General features: G+C 45.7%; 1 protein-coding gene across 4 annotated transcripts in view; it reads left to right on the forward strand.

Moving 5' to 3' along the window:
• The window catches only part of PPP6R2 (protein phosphatase 6 regulatory subunit 2), a 93488-nt gene that overhangs the window by 45029 nt on the left and 34355 nt on the right, over positions 1-14104 (forward strand). For all 4 annotated transcript variants that reach the window (XR_009727660.1, XM_061368102.1, XM_061368104.1 and 1 more), the window contains exons 5-9: positions 5558-5744; positions 6862-6999; positions 10479-10544; positions 11798-11910; positions 13934-14047. Coding sequence is in view for 3 of the 4 variants with exons in the window: in XM_061368102.1 (XP_061224086.1) it covers positions 5558-5744; positions 6862-6999; positions 10479-10544; positions 11798-11910; positions 13934-14047 (618 nt within the window). In the remaining variant the exon portion in view is untranslated. The remainder of the gene's footprint in view (positions 1-5557; positions 5745-6861; positions 7000-10478; positions 10545-11797; positions 11911-13933; positions 14048-14104) is intronic.

Below are 14104 nucleotides of genomic sequence, written 5' to 3' on the forward strand. Positions count from 1 at the left end.
GAAAGTGCGATGAAAGAGTTTGATGTTGGAAGTTAGTGTGAGGTGGATGGAACCTTCTCAGGTTCTCGAGTAGGGTCAAGTACTTCACAGCAGATCGTTAGTTGTGCTGAATTTTCAGAACCTTCATTTTTAATGGTTTATTCATTTTTAATGGTTTAAGATAGAATTTGTATTAAAAAAAAGATCTCTTACTGATAACAAGTGTCTCAGAAGTACCTTTAGTAACTTTTTACCAAAATCACAAGCAGAGTGTTCTGCTCTGTTTCAACTGTGTGGGCTTGGCTGTGTTTCAGTGGCCAAGCCCACAGAAGAAAGGTGAGCTGTACAGTGAATAGAAGATGTCATATTTCCAGTGTCTTCATGTGCAAAACTTGCAGATTTCCATGGTGATACAGTCAGGGAGAGGCTCTGCCTCTGTCAAAAGCCTGTGTCTTACCTCAGTGGCCTCCTCAGATGTGCTTGGTTCTCATAATTGTGTTTATACATCTTTCACTGAATGTATACTTGGAAACATACTTGGAAATGTTTACACTTTGGGCTTGGAAAGTTTGTTTTTTCTTCCTTAAGTTGATGTGAAAATAAAGGGCTGTTCTGGGGATAAATAAATAAGTAAAACCCAGAATGTTCGTGCCTGTGGGAGCATCAGTGTTGGTCATTGCTGCTGCTGCTTCAAGCCCAGGGAAGGAATGGCAATTGCTCATTTGCTAGGCAGTGAGAGAGGTGATCAGGGTGTTTAGGTGACTGTTTCGAGGTAGGTGAATGCCAAGAAGTATGTTCTGTCATCACTTGGAGTATCACATGGCTGCTTCTGCAAGGCTTCTGCTGGAAGGTGTGAGTTACTGGGTGAACCAGGAGTGTTCTACACTGTTGTCCTACACTAGTGTTCTACACAGGCATATCTTGTACAGGTACTCCTCAACCAGGGACATGGGCCACCAGAGCCTCCTGACTTCTGCATTTCCAGCATTATACCAGGTGTAAAATCAGAATAAGTGGGTTTTCATGGGGTGACTGGCTCTGTGCTTACTGGAGCCCCCTGTAGGTGTTGTTTGCACAGCTCACCTGAAAGGAACTCAAACCCAGAAGGTCTGCTTGAAGAAGATGGGCAATACTTTCCTAGTGCCAAGAGTTAAGGAGCAGATTAAATGCTGAAAGATTGGTCCCTTGCTGGAACCTGAGTGTATTTTGCCACAGAAGAGAATGAGAGATTCCAGTACCAGTTCATACAGTGTCCATATCAGTGCAACTACTTCTCCAGTTAACCAGCTCATATTTTTATGTCCTGTTCTACTTGAGATCTTTGTGACTGCTGTTGAAAGATGGTTTATGTCTCTGACCCTGTGTGCTGAAAGGTGAAAGCGGAAACCTTTTCCCAATGTAACTGGACAGATAAAGAATAAGTGGCATTTTTGATAATAAAGGACATTATATGAGAAAGCTGGGCTGGTTCAGCCTGGAAAAGAGAAGGCTCCTTAAGGAGAGACCTCAGAGCAGCTCCAGTGCCTAAAGGGGCTACAGGAAACCTGAAGAGGGGCTTTGGACAAGGGCCTGTAGGGACAGCACAAGGGGAATGGCTTTAACCTGACAGAAGGGAGACTGAGATGAGTTCTCAGGCAGAAGTTATTCCCTATGAGGGTGCTGAGGCGCTGGCACAGGGTGCCCAGAGAGGCTGTGGCTGCCCCATCCCTGGCAGTGTTCAAGGCCAGGTTGGACACAGGGGCTTGGAGCAACCTGCTGTAGTGGAAGGTGTCCCTGCCTGTGGCAGGGGTTGGAGCTGGAGGAGCTTTAAGGTCCCTTTATCCCAAACCACTCTTGGACTTTATGACAGAAAGCTCAAACCTCTCAAGAAACAAAATCCTTAATGCAAACTTAAAGGAAGAGGAAAGCTCAGTACAAGAGTGTTCACTCCTGGGTACTGCTGAATTTCTCCTGCAGGATTCTGTGCTTTCTCATCAGCTTTTGGAGGTAACGTGTGGTTTGGGCAGCTCCTGGCTGGCAAGGAGGCATGGACAGAGGCAGACAGTGGTGGGAAGAGACCAACCTCCAGTGCTGTGGTCCCTGTGCTAGCAGGACAAGATCTTGTGTTGGGAAGACCTTCAGCTGGCAGATTCATCCACCAGTCTCTACAGATGGTGCCATTGCATCTTCTTCCTCTTCTGAGAGTGGCCTATAAGGCGCCTGCTTGTAAAGCTGGTGTAGGGGTGGGAAGTGTAGTGATACACTATAGATGTGTAAGGGATTAATTGATGGCAACAAGAACCACGTAGTGACCCGCTCACCAGGACAAATAGAGCTGGTGTTTATGAAGTATTAGTTTGGCAATGCTTCCAGGGGCATAGGTAGACAGGAGTTGCAGTTTCAAAGCGTGATGAGGCTTATAAGAACCTGGGAAAGCTTTTGGAATAAATCAAGGCTAAGCAGGAAGAATGGACTCTGCCTAAATTCAAGTGGGATCCAATTCTTGGCTCTTAAGAAAAGGTTATGAAAGTTTCTAAACTGGAACAGGGGAGAAACTCGATAGCTTTGGAAGGACACGCAGCCCAGAATGATGTGTGCTGTGGAAATGGAATCGTCCAAATGCTTTCTTCTTGAAACAGCCCAGAGGATGGAAGTTCATAAAGTTCAGAAGGGAAACCACAAAGAGGAAAGCTCCACCGTAAATCCCTGTCTGGGGGTAGAATGTGAAACTGAGCAACCAGATGAAGACCTGCAGCATTCAGAGAAGTGTATAAACTGTATCATAGTCACAGAATCCTGGAGTGGTTTGTGTTGGAAGGGAGTTTAAAGCTCATCCAGTTCCAACCCCTGCCACAGGCAGGGACACCTTCCACTAGAGCAGGTTGCTCCAAGCCCCTCTGTCCGATCTGGCCTTGAACACTGCCAGGGATGGGGCAGCCACAAGCTCCTCTGAGCACCCTGTGCCAGGGCCTTAGCACCCTCACAGGGAAGAGCTTCTGCCTGAGAGCTCATTTCAATCTCCCTCCCCCCGTCAGGTTAAAGCCATTCCCCTTGTCCTGTCCCTACAGGCCCTTGTCCAAAGCCCCTCTCCAGGTTTCTTGTAGCCCCTTTAGGCATTTGAACTGTGATGTCTATTTGCAAGGAACCTGTTGATGTTTTAGGGTGTCTCAGAAGCCTGTTGAGATTGTGCAGTAAGGAATGTACAGGTTGTAGCAAGGGCAGAACTGACCCTGCTGGGGTGATGTGGATTTTAGAGGTTTGAGAACTGAGCATCAAGCTGCAGCATAGAAAGAAGCTTCCCAGGGTGGGGTGTGGAGCCTGAATTGAAAGGGTGAAGCCTCTGGTCTGACTGTGAAACTTGGAGGCTTTAACGGCTGCAAGGGCAGAACGTGCTCAAAGAGGAGAGGTTTCACTTATCCCCCTGCTGACAGCATATATATCACAGTGCAGGGATTTTTAGGAATCATGAATGCCTTTTGCATGGAGCAGTGAGTTAGAAAAAGGAGGAATAAGTCTTCACATACCCTTGGGGGCTCCAAGAAACTCTGGTAGAATCACTCTGTAATAGTCACCAAAACGTGCTCAGATCTAATATCCTCGTAGGAGCAAAGAAGGCGTAAAGAGCATTAGTGTGGGTTTGGGGGTGTTTGTCTAACTTTCAGGACTGGAGCTACATAAATAGGAGGAGGCTCTTCACGAAGTAAATGCTGCTGTGAAGGGTGAAAAACTCACGGTGGGCCTGGAGGCAGTTTAGTGGCTTGTGGTAAAGGCAGAGCTTGTGTTACACGGGTTTAAATAATTCTAATCTAGAAAACTGGCTTGGTTAAAGCAAATATCCCATTGCAGGTAAAAGTAAACCTATCAAAAGGGAGCTTGTGTCCACATATGGAAAAAGAGAATATAGAGGAAATTTCGTCTGTTCAGCCTGGACAAGAGAAGCTGCGTGTAGACCTCAGAGCAGCTTCCAGTGTCTGAAGTGGGCTACAAGGATGCTGGAGATGGACTCTTCATCAGGGACTGTACTTACAGGACAAGGGGTGGTGGGTTCAAACTGAAACGGGGTAGATTTAGCTTGGATACAAGGCAGAAGTTCTTCCCTGTGAGGGTGCTGAGGCGCTGGCACAGGGTGCCCAGAGAAGCTGTGGCTGCCCCATCCCTGGCAGTGTTCAAGGCCAGGCTGGACACAGGGGTTTGGAGCAACCTGCTCTAGTGGAAGGTGTCCCTGCCTGTGGCAGGGGCTGGAGCTGGAGGAGCTTTAGCTCTCTTCCAACCAAAACCCATCACGGAGAGCCAGGAGCCATGAGGCTTTGGGATACCAGCACCAGGTAACACTGTTTTTGAATGGAAAGCTGCATGGAGACCTCATAGTAGCCTTCCAGTATCTGAAGGGTGGGCGATAGGGATGCTGGGGATGGACTGTTAATTAGGGACTGTAGTGATAGGGCAAGGGGGGTAACAGGTTAAAACTTAAACACTGGAAGTTTAGATTGGATGTAAGGAGGAAGTTCTTTACTGTGAGGGTGGTGAGGCACTGGAATGGGTTGCCCAGGGCAGCTCCATCCCTCGCAGTGTTCAAGACCAGGTTTGACGAGGCCTTGGGTGACATGGTTTAGTGTGAGGTGTCCCTGCCCACGGCAGGGGGGCTGGAACTTGATGATTTTATGGTTCTTTCCAACCCTAACTATTCTGTGATTCTGAAGTTTGAATCTGAAGAAACTTTAGTCTTTTAGCAAAACTAACAGGCCCCGAAAGACTTTTTTGTTGTTGGCTTTATTGATGTTCTTTGCTGTTTGGCACTTTGATTATAAACATAGTATTACTTATAAACACAGTATTACCTTTTCTGATCATAAGCATGAACCATTTCTAAAAGCATTACAGGAAGAGCAAAAAACAAGATCAGGATTTCAAAAAGGATTTCATTAGTTGTCAAATGGAATTTCATGCTTTGGTTTAAGTGATGGAATTATTTAAACCAGTCACAGTAATGTTTTCTGGGAAACAAGTTAATTCCACAGAAGATTATAGACATTACTGAAAACCTGAAACTCGGGTTGGTTATTAGTTGCCTGCTTGTACATAGCAATTGCTCATTTGTTAGGAGTTGTGTGTCAGATCTGATGTTCTGCCTCTAAATTCTAGTCCTCATGATTTAAGCAATGAACGTGATGCTCATTTTTTAATTCAGCTCCAGTAGTGGAAAGAATAATTTTGGGGAAACATTGAAGAAACCTGCTAAAATGTGTTTTTCATATCAGCCTGCAACCTTTGGGTTAATTTTTGTTGGAAAAGTGGATTCATGTTAAGAGGTTTTAAGTGTATTGAAAGTGGTTGAGCATCGCTTTTAAAAACCAGGACTAACTGCAGTGTGAAGGCAGCCGAGCTGCATAATTCAGTGTTCAAAACCCACGTGATGTGCTGCAGGAAATAGTGTTTCCCTAAAACATGCTGTTAATGCAGATGACCCTTATTTCTGTGTGGGTTTCCCCCCTGTCCTCCAGGAAAGATGATCCTAATACAAGGGTTTATAACTTGATAAGGGAAGATCTTCCTGGGAGTTTTCATTTCACCTTTAGTCGCTCTGGTTCCATCCCTGCAGGTACCCAAACACAGCCTGTGAACTGCTGACCTCAGATGTGCCGCAGATCAACGACAAGCTGGGAGGGGATGAAACTCTGCTCAACATCCTCTATGACTTCTTGGATCACGAGCCTCCTCTGAACCCTTTGCTTGCCAGTTTCTTCAGTAAGACTATTGGAAATCTCATTGCAAGAAAAACGGAACAGGTAGTGATTAGATTTGTCCTGATTCCTGAGCACAAATGCATTCACTTACAGTCGTGTTGTATGGTAGTATCATTGCTACCCTCATCACTTCCTCATAGTCCTAGAGCTGGAAAGCAGCTCGCTGTACTCATTAAGATTGGAGTTGTCATGCACTGTACAATGAGTTCTTCACATTCCTCAGTGAGAGATGCTGGGTTGATACCTTTGCAGTTTCATTTTGGATCTGCAGTAGCTGGGATATTCCTGTGGTGAAGCTCAAGCTTTGCTTATCTTACTAAGGCATATTGATGCAGCCTTTGGTTGTTGCCCAGAATCAGCTCATTGCATAAACAGCACCTCAGTCTCATGCCTGTAAACGGAGTGCTGGAAACACAAGCTGAGCAGTGGTTTAGGAATACACACTGATTCCAAAGGGATCTTTTAAACGAAGGCTGTGGAAAGCCTTAGTGGGACAGAGGATTCTCCAGCTTCACCGGCTTCTTGGTGCTCTTAGTCCTGTGGGTTGCGTTTCTTTGTGGCACAGGGGAAAGAAAAGGTAGAATCATAGAATGGTTTGGATTGGAAAGGATCATCCACTCCCAACCCCTGCCACAGGCAGGGACACCTTCCACTAGAGCAGGTTGCTCCAAGCCCATGTGTCCAACCTGGCCTTGAACACTGCCAGGGATGGGGCAGTCACAGCTTCTCTGGGCACCCTCTGCTAGCTCCTCAACACCCTCACAGGGAAGAACTTCTGCCTTATATCCAGCCTGAACTTCCCCTGTTTCAGTTTGAACCCATCACCCCTTGTCCTGTCACCACAGTCCCTGATGAAGAGTCCATCTCCAGCATTCTTGTAGCCCCTTCAGACACTGGAAGCTGCTCTGAGGTCTCTACGCAGCTTCTGTTTTCCAGGCTGAACAGCCTCCAGAAAAGAAGATAGCTAAAGATAGCGAATAAGATTTGATTTAGTATGGCCTTGAAATGAGAATGTTATTCTCTTATTCTCTGAAGACTTTCTCAACCCAGTAGCATCAAGAGAGGTTGATAGAGAGAAGGCGAAGTGTAGAAGCTCTGTGTGCCAAGTTCATGTGTTGCATTAGCAGCTGATGATGCCATTTTCATGTTTTCTTTTTAGGTGATTGCATTTCTAAGGAAAAAAGACAAATTCATTAGCCTGGTGCTAAAGCACATAGATACATCAGCCATGATGGACCTGCTGCTGCGCCTCATCAGCTGCGTGGAGCCCGCGAGCCTACGGCAGGAAGTGCTCAACGTGAGAACCTCCTTCTTTCTTTCTTCACAAGATTGGGAGCTAGGGGGGTGTTTGTTTGTGTCTTTAAGGAATAGTTTTCTTTGTCACTTACTATGAGAGCAGAACCACACTCCTGAGTCTGGAATCTTGATGAAGTCTTCACGTTGGGTACTTTGGGGGCTTCAGCCTGCTTGCGGCTTGCACAGCAGAAGCCTGGGTCAGTCCCTGGCAGTAAAGGATTTTCAGCTCATTTTTCCATATAGCAATCACTGTTTGCTCTGGCTGGTTTTGCTGTAGAGCTTACCAAGGAAATGTGTCATCTTTCCCAGTGTCCAGGGTTTTTAGGCTGATCACTTGGGACAGTAAACTGTTTAATTCCTTGCCATGTTCAAGGAGGTGAGTGTGATTTCTGCGTATGATATTCTGTGTCTCCTCCTTCCCCTTCCTCTTTATTAGGCAGCCTTAGAAAATACTTTGTTGTGATGCTTAGTTTGCTTTACAGGTAGGACAAGTTTTTCTCCCTTCATAGCCTGGGTGAGGCTCATCCCCCTTTAGTGGGCAGATGTGCAGGGTTTGAGGGAAAGAACCTGTTGTAGCTCCCTCTCAGTACAGCAGTGTGATGAATGGAAAGCTTTGCTTCAGTCACTGAAGCCCACACCAGGATGTACATGTTAGGTAAGCCTTGCTGCTTAAGTGTTCTGTGTCCAGAGCATGGACCACACCACAGCTTAGCAGCTGAATGAATGCTCTTTGCAGAGACTCATGATAGATGATTGTCATTGCTCAGTTCCTCCTCTCAGCTTTACAGTGCATCAGGCAGTCCACACGATGTTACAGAGGAGGGAAAAAATGCAGACACAGATTGATCCTTAGAGATTTGTATGTGTGTTCACCCGTGAGAGGAGGTCTTCATTTTTGATGGGAGAGTTGCAATTCAGTTGGTTACACATTAAATAGTAATACTGTCAAAGGACATGAGAGGAAAAAGCCTTCAGGAGATGGACTGATGAAGGATAATCACAGAATCCCAGACTGGTTTGGGTTGGAAGGGACCGTAAAGCTCATCCAGTTCCAACCCCCTGCCACAGACAGGGACACCTTCCAGTAGAGCAGGTTGCTCCAAGCCCCTGTGTCCAACCTGGCCTTGAACACTGCCAGGGATGGGGCAGCCACAGCTTTTCTGGGAACCCTGTGGCAACGCCTCAGCACCCTCACAGGGAAGAGCTTCTGCCTAAGAGCTCATCTCAATCTCCCCTCTGGCAGTTTAACAGATTATTTCATTATTAACAGACCTTAACATGTTATGTCAATTTGGGTGTTCTTTTCCTTTTGAATTTCATTTCCTGTGACCCAGACATTGAACAGCAATTCCTGTATTCAGATGAATGCTCACACTTCCCTCTCTTCAGTACCCCCCTTTGTGGCCACCCTACTGCCCCCAGAGCCCAGGATTCTTACAGCCCAGGCAAAACCAGCAAACCTTCTTTATCCATGCTCACTGTGGAGCTCCCAGTTGGAATTAGGAAGGCACATGGGCTTAACTGTTGGAGGCCTGGAGGAGGAGGAGGTTGATACAGCATGAAGCTGAAACTGCACTGGAGAGCTGGGATTTAACTTAGAATCATAGAATCATCCAGGTTGGAAAAGACGTTTAAGTTCATCAAGTCCAACCTTTACCCCAGCACTTGCCAAGGCCACCACTAACCCATGTCACTAAAACTTGCTGTGCTTTGCAAGGGAAAGGAAATACCCTTAATGCAGGAGTGTTAATAAGTGGATTTCTTCTGGGCTATGGTAAGAGTAGATGGAACTTCAATAGTTCAGAGTTCTTGTGCTGACATGGATTGGCAGGTAGGTTCTGCACAAAGCAGCAAACAGGCTGAAACACCCTCTGCACCTTGTCTGTGGAGCCTAATATGTGAAGAATGGAAATCTGAGGAGAAAATGGATGTGGTTGAGAGGGTTTTTTTATTGCAGTTGTGCAATGTGTTCACTGTGTGGGAATACCCAGAGGTTGCAGTCGCAATCTGGGCTCGTAGTCGTGGTGCTGTACAAATGTGGGGTGTGTAACGTAGGGGACCAAACAGGTAGGCCTAACAGCAAAGGTTACGCATGAAAAGAACATCATCCAAGCACAGGGAGATGAGCAAAGGTAGGTGTAGACCTACTCAGCCAAGAGGGAATAGGCAGTGGAATGGAGATAGCAGGACTGATGGATTAAGACCCAGCAGGCATCAACTCTACTGTGGTGGTCTTGAGAAGAAGCTTCAGGAGTTTAATTTTTATACTGGAAAACTAGAAAACAGTGGAAGAATCTGAAGAGATGAGTTGGTGAGAGACTGATGAGGAAGAATGTCTTAGGAACCCCACTTTTTAAACTTTCGGGTACACTGGATGATGGGAAGAAGAAATCACAGAAACCAGATCTGAAAATACCATCTAGAATGAAGTACTTGATGTGGCAGCTGTAGGCCGGGTGGCTTCTTGGACACCATTTGTATTTTTGCAGTAATAAAGGACACCAGAAAGGAGACAAAGACATTTCAGACTTGTAGGAAAGCAGTGGTATGATTGATCAGAAAAGTCACTGTAACTGGTGATGTGGAGTTTGTGTTTTGTCAGACAGACACCATGCTCAGCATGGCACTGGGGAGGAGAGTCAGAGATGGAGGAGGGTTATTAGAGTGAAGAGTCAGCGTAAGGATTAGAGTCGAAGTCATGTGAACAGATAATATGGAAATGAGCATTCAAGAGGAGACTTGCACAAGCCTCTCTGACTCATCTGAAGAGTGATGGACGAGTCCATTGTTGCAGAAGCCTCCAGAGTCTTTTCCTTTTAATTCATGTTGGGTCAGTTATTTCAGAAGCAGCAGAGAATGCATTAGCTTGACTGATGAGTTTGATGGGTGTTAGACATCAAGCAGGTTGCCTGGAGTGAAAACCATACAAATCAGAGTTAAAATAGTTGGGTAGAAGGGGATGTTGAGCTTGCAGATGGAGCTGGGAAGGGAGAGAGTGGAACGTATCATTTGCAGATGGTGTTCTTGGTTTGCATGTGGTCAGGAAGGGGAGATGAAGTGATAGCTTGCACTGAGGAAAGGCAGATGAAGCTGGCATGGAGCAGGGAGATGAGGTATGGTAACAACCATCTCAGGGTCTGCGGAATTACTTGTGTAACCAGCAGTAAGGCTGCGGGAGTAGGAAATGGGAGAAGAACATGCTGACAATTACACTAATGGTCCTGCAGATGAGATAGTGCTTATGGCTGGTCTGTTCCATGCTTTCGACAGGTATGGAGGGGTTTGGTTCCATGGGCAGGGTGCCCATGCTGATGCAAATCAAAAAGCATCTCAGTGTGTCCCTGGGGGTGTTTGGATACTGCCTGTGGCTTGGATTGGGAAATGGAAGGAAGCCTGTGTTATGGAAAGCTTCTCAAAATCCTCATTTTGAATTCTGTGGTACCCAACAAGGTTTTTCTTTCTCCTTTCCTTCCCCTCCAGTGGCTAAATGAAGCAAAGATCATTCAGAGACTTGTGGAATTGATCCATTCAAGCCAAGATGAGGATGTGAGTATCACAAGACTCAGTCTTGTCTTTGTGGGCAGAGGGTCCTGTAAACTCCAGAAGACTTTCTTTGTCTTCTCAAAAACACCCAGGTGACTTATGGAAGGAGATCACGAGGGATGATGTGTATGGGTGGACATCCTGTCCTCTGCTTGCTCAAAACCAAAACACTTTGTTGTGTTTTTAGTCAGCTTTTGACTTATTTTACTCTCAAGTTCATAGCTCATTCTGCTGCTGCATCACTTTGTCTCTGTATTTACAGCCACTTGGTTTCAAGTAGGAACCTGCTTTTGAAACTGGCTGTTGAAAAACCTTTTGAATAAACCAGTTTGCTTCAACTTTCAGTTCTTCTTAGTAAGTAGGTTGTAAAATCTGCAGGATGCAGTTGCCTGGGCCCTTGGAAAAGTGACGCTGTTAAATTTTGAGTGCTGTATTTTCCTTTTTGCTTTCAGTGATTTCCATTAAACACCCAAGGCAGGAGCTCTGAGTCTGGATTTCAGATACCTCCACTACCGTTTCACACTTGGGTGTCTGTTGCCATCCCTGGTGCTGAGCAGGATGGATGCATGGAGGCATGGTGGTCTCTAACTGCCCTCCTTTGATTTAACTGGGGATGGAGCACTGGGTTACAGATTCCTGTGAGTGCCAGCAGCAAAGAACTGATGGCAGAGGGTTCCTTTGGTGTGGTGCTGATGCCAACACTGTGATTCCTTCATCACAGCACCAGAAATTACCCCTTCTGAGAGGATAAACTGGGAAGTATCATGCTGAACTGTGTGTCTTTAGCAGTGCTGTGATATGGGTGAATGCTGAATTACAGCATCAGGACTCATACATACAGCAGCTACAGAGAGTCTTTGGTTGATAGTCAGGATGAGATGATGAATTTATCAACATACTACTTTAAAGCCTTTTAATACATAGTAATTATGTTGTAAAGGGTTAGGTTTAGGGTTAGGGTTCTGTGTTCCTTTTTCTTAAAACCTGAGTAGTGGGAAGCAAGAATTACTTGACACTGTTAAGTTCAGGGAGTTAAATCCAGTTTAAAATCCTCTTTGATTCTAAAATCTCTTGATGCTTCTAATAATCAATGTTGTATTTAACAGATGAATAATTCAGAGCATGGTAGCACTTGCTTTGGAAAACCCTCATGTATTCAGCCTCTTGCATTCCCACCATGTTCAGTTGTCTCTGATGGCCAGAAGGAGCCAAGCAGAGGCTTTAGCACTGAAATGGGCTCTGTGTTGTTGTTACAGAGGCAATCAAATGCGTCCCAAACCCTGTGTGATATCATAAGATTGAGCAGAGACCAGAGCAATCAACTCCAGGATATACCTGAGCCTGATCCACTTCTCACAGCACTGGAATCGTAAGTACTTCCCAGAGGATGTTGCTAATACTGTCACTACTGATGGCCCTCCAGAGACATCAACTGTGTGTGTCAGGCCTTGGCTTGACTCTTGACATCTGTGACAACATTTTAATACTGCTGTTAACTTGTAGCATCAGTTAACATCTCTGTTGAGAGCTCTGGGGTTTGTGGCTCTGTATGAAGGCAGGAGATCGGGGTTGGTGGTCCCCAAAGCTCACAAACTAGTTCCAGATGAGGCAATACAAGTGAGTGTGTTACAGTGAATTTAGAGAAGGGTGAACTGCAGTGGCAATAGTTGAGTGAAAGCCCACAGAGGCTTACAATTCATAGAATCACAGAATGGTTTGTGTTGGAAGGGACCTTAGAACTCCAGTTCCAACCCCCTGCCATGGGCAGGGACACAGTCCACTAGAGCAGGTTGCTCCAAGCCCCTGTGTCCAACCTGGCCTTGAACACTGCCAGGGATGGGGCAGCCACAGCTTCTCTGGGCACCCTGTGCCAGCGCCTCAGCACCCTCACAGGGAAGAGCTTGTGCCTTACATCCAACCTGAACTGCCCCTGTTTCAGTTTGAACCCATCACCCCTTGTCCTACCACTACCATCCCTGATGAAGAGTGAAGAGAATTGATGATCAGCTGGTGCAGCATCATCAGGGTGACGGAATGAACACCAAATCTAGGTTCTCAATAGCTGTTGGCTGCGTGCAATGAAAGTGAATTCAGTTAATTACAGTAAACTCGCTTCTTTTTCCTGGCTCTGCCTCTTGTGCTTGTGCTGATGGAGTGGATTTAGCTGCTACTTATCAAAATCATTTTCCCTCATGCATTATTCATGTATTTTTACATTTTCAACTCCTGTTTTATTTATACAGATGTAAATGAGATTTTGTCCAATGTTAGAAAATAGTAAAAATGAGGCTGTGAACTTGAGTAACATAGGTTTTAGCTGGACGTGTGACTTCACAAGGCAAGAAAGGCACTTGCTAAGTCCTGGGGTTTGGAGAAATGTCAGTAGCATCCTCAAAAGTAGCATGAGGGGGAATGTGAACACTGAGGGGCAGCAGGCACTGCTGCAGTAACTGTAGAAGGGCACCAGCGCCAGCCTGAACCTCCCGTTCTTCCCATCTATTATTCATCCAGCATGGCAAACAGGGGAGAGGAAAGTGAGTGTTATGTTTGTGCTATTTGCTCTCTATTCTAAAGCTGTTTCAGAATCATTTCAGATGCTGGAGAGGACCCAATGTCCTTATTCGTTCTGACTCCATCAGTCTTAGGCTGATAGAATGGTTTGTTGGAAAGGACCTTATCCAGTTCCAACCTGCTGCCACCGGCAGGGACACCTTCCATTAGAGCAGGTTGCTCCAAGCCCCTCTATCCAACCTGGCCTTGAGCACTGCCAGGGATGAGGCAGCCACAGCTTCTCTGGGCACCCTGTGCCAGCACCTCAGCACCCTCACAGGGAAGAATTTCTTCCTTATAGAATCATGTCAATTTGAGGGCTCAAAGAGATGTTGAATTCATTAAAATATTTCAAGGGGATAATAGTTAAAGCTACTAAAAATGTGCGTATTTGATACAGTTTGCATTGGTTGGCCTCTGATTCCAGGTCCCGGATCTTACTGTGCCACGGGTGAATGATAAGGGTCAACTTGGACTGTTTGATGTCTTTCCTCTCTGGATCTGAGGGATAATTTTAGCTAATAGCTCCATATTGTCCTTCATAAATTAAGTTAGCACTTGGTTGTAAGAGTTGTATCCTGTTGATAAGGGAGAACAACATCCCAGTGTGGAGTCTAGGTTGTTGTAACAAGGTCTTGCCATAGTGATGAGCAACCAAGTTGAGAACCTGGTGTAGAACTTGTATCTGAGACTGCAGAGAGGAGTGTCTTTATTCTGTCTTAAAGAAAGCAGAGTTTGCAGTCTTTTCCTCCAGAAAACCCAGAATTGGATATTTAGGGATAAAAGCAACTGCCAAATGCTTTTAATTCTTACCCTGCTCACGGCTGTGTGTCCCTCAATAGGCAGGAATGTGTGGAGCAACTCTTGAAGAATATGTTTGATGGGGAACAGACTGAAAATTGCATAGTGAATGGCACACAAGTTCTTCTGACATTGCTGGAAACAAGGCGCTCTGGGTAAGTCAGCACTGGCTTCTCTTGCAGGAATGATTTCAGGAACTCAAATCTAGCTTT

Source organism: Neopsephotus bourkii, unplaced genomic scaffold (genome assembly GCF_033783945.1).
Source record: "Neopsephotus bourkii isolate Nb327-2 ecotype Australia unplaced genomic scaffold, CSIRO-AGI_Nbou_v1 NB_1423, whole genome shotgun sequence".
Taxonomy (NCBI): Eukaryota; Metazoa; Chordata; class Aves; order Psittaciformes; family Psittacidae; genus Neopsephotus; species Neopsephotus bourkii.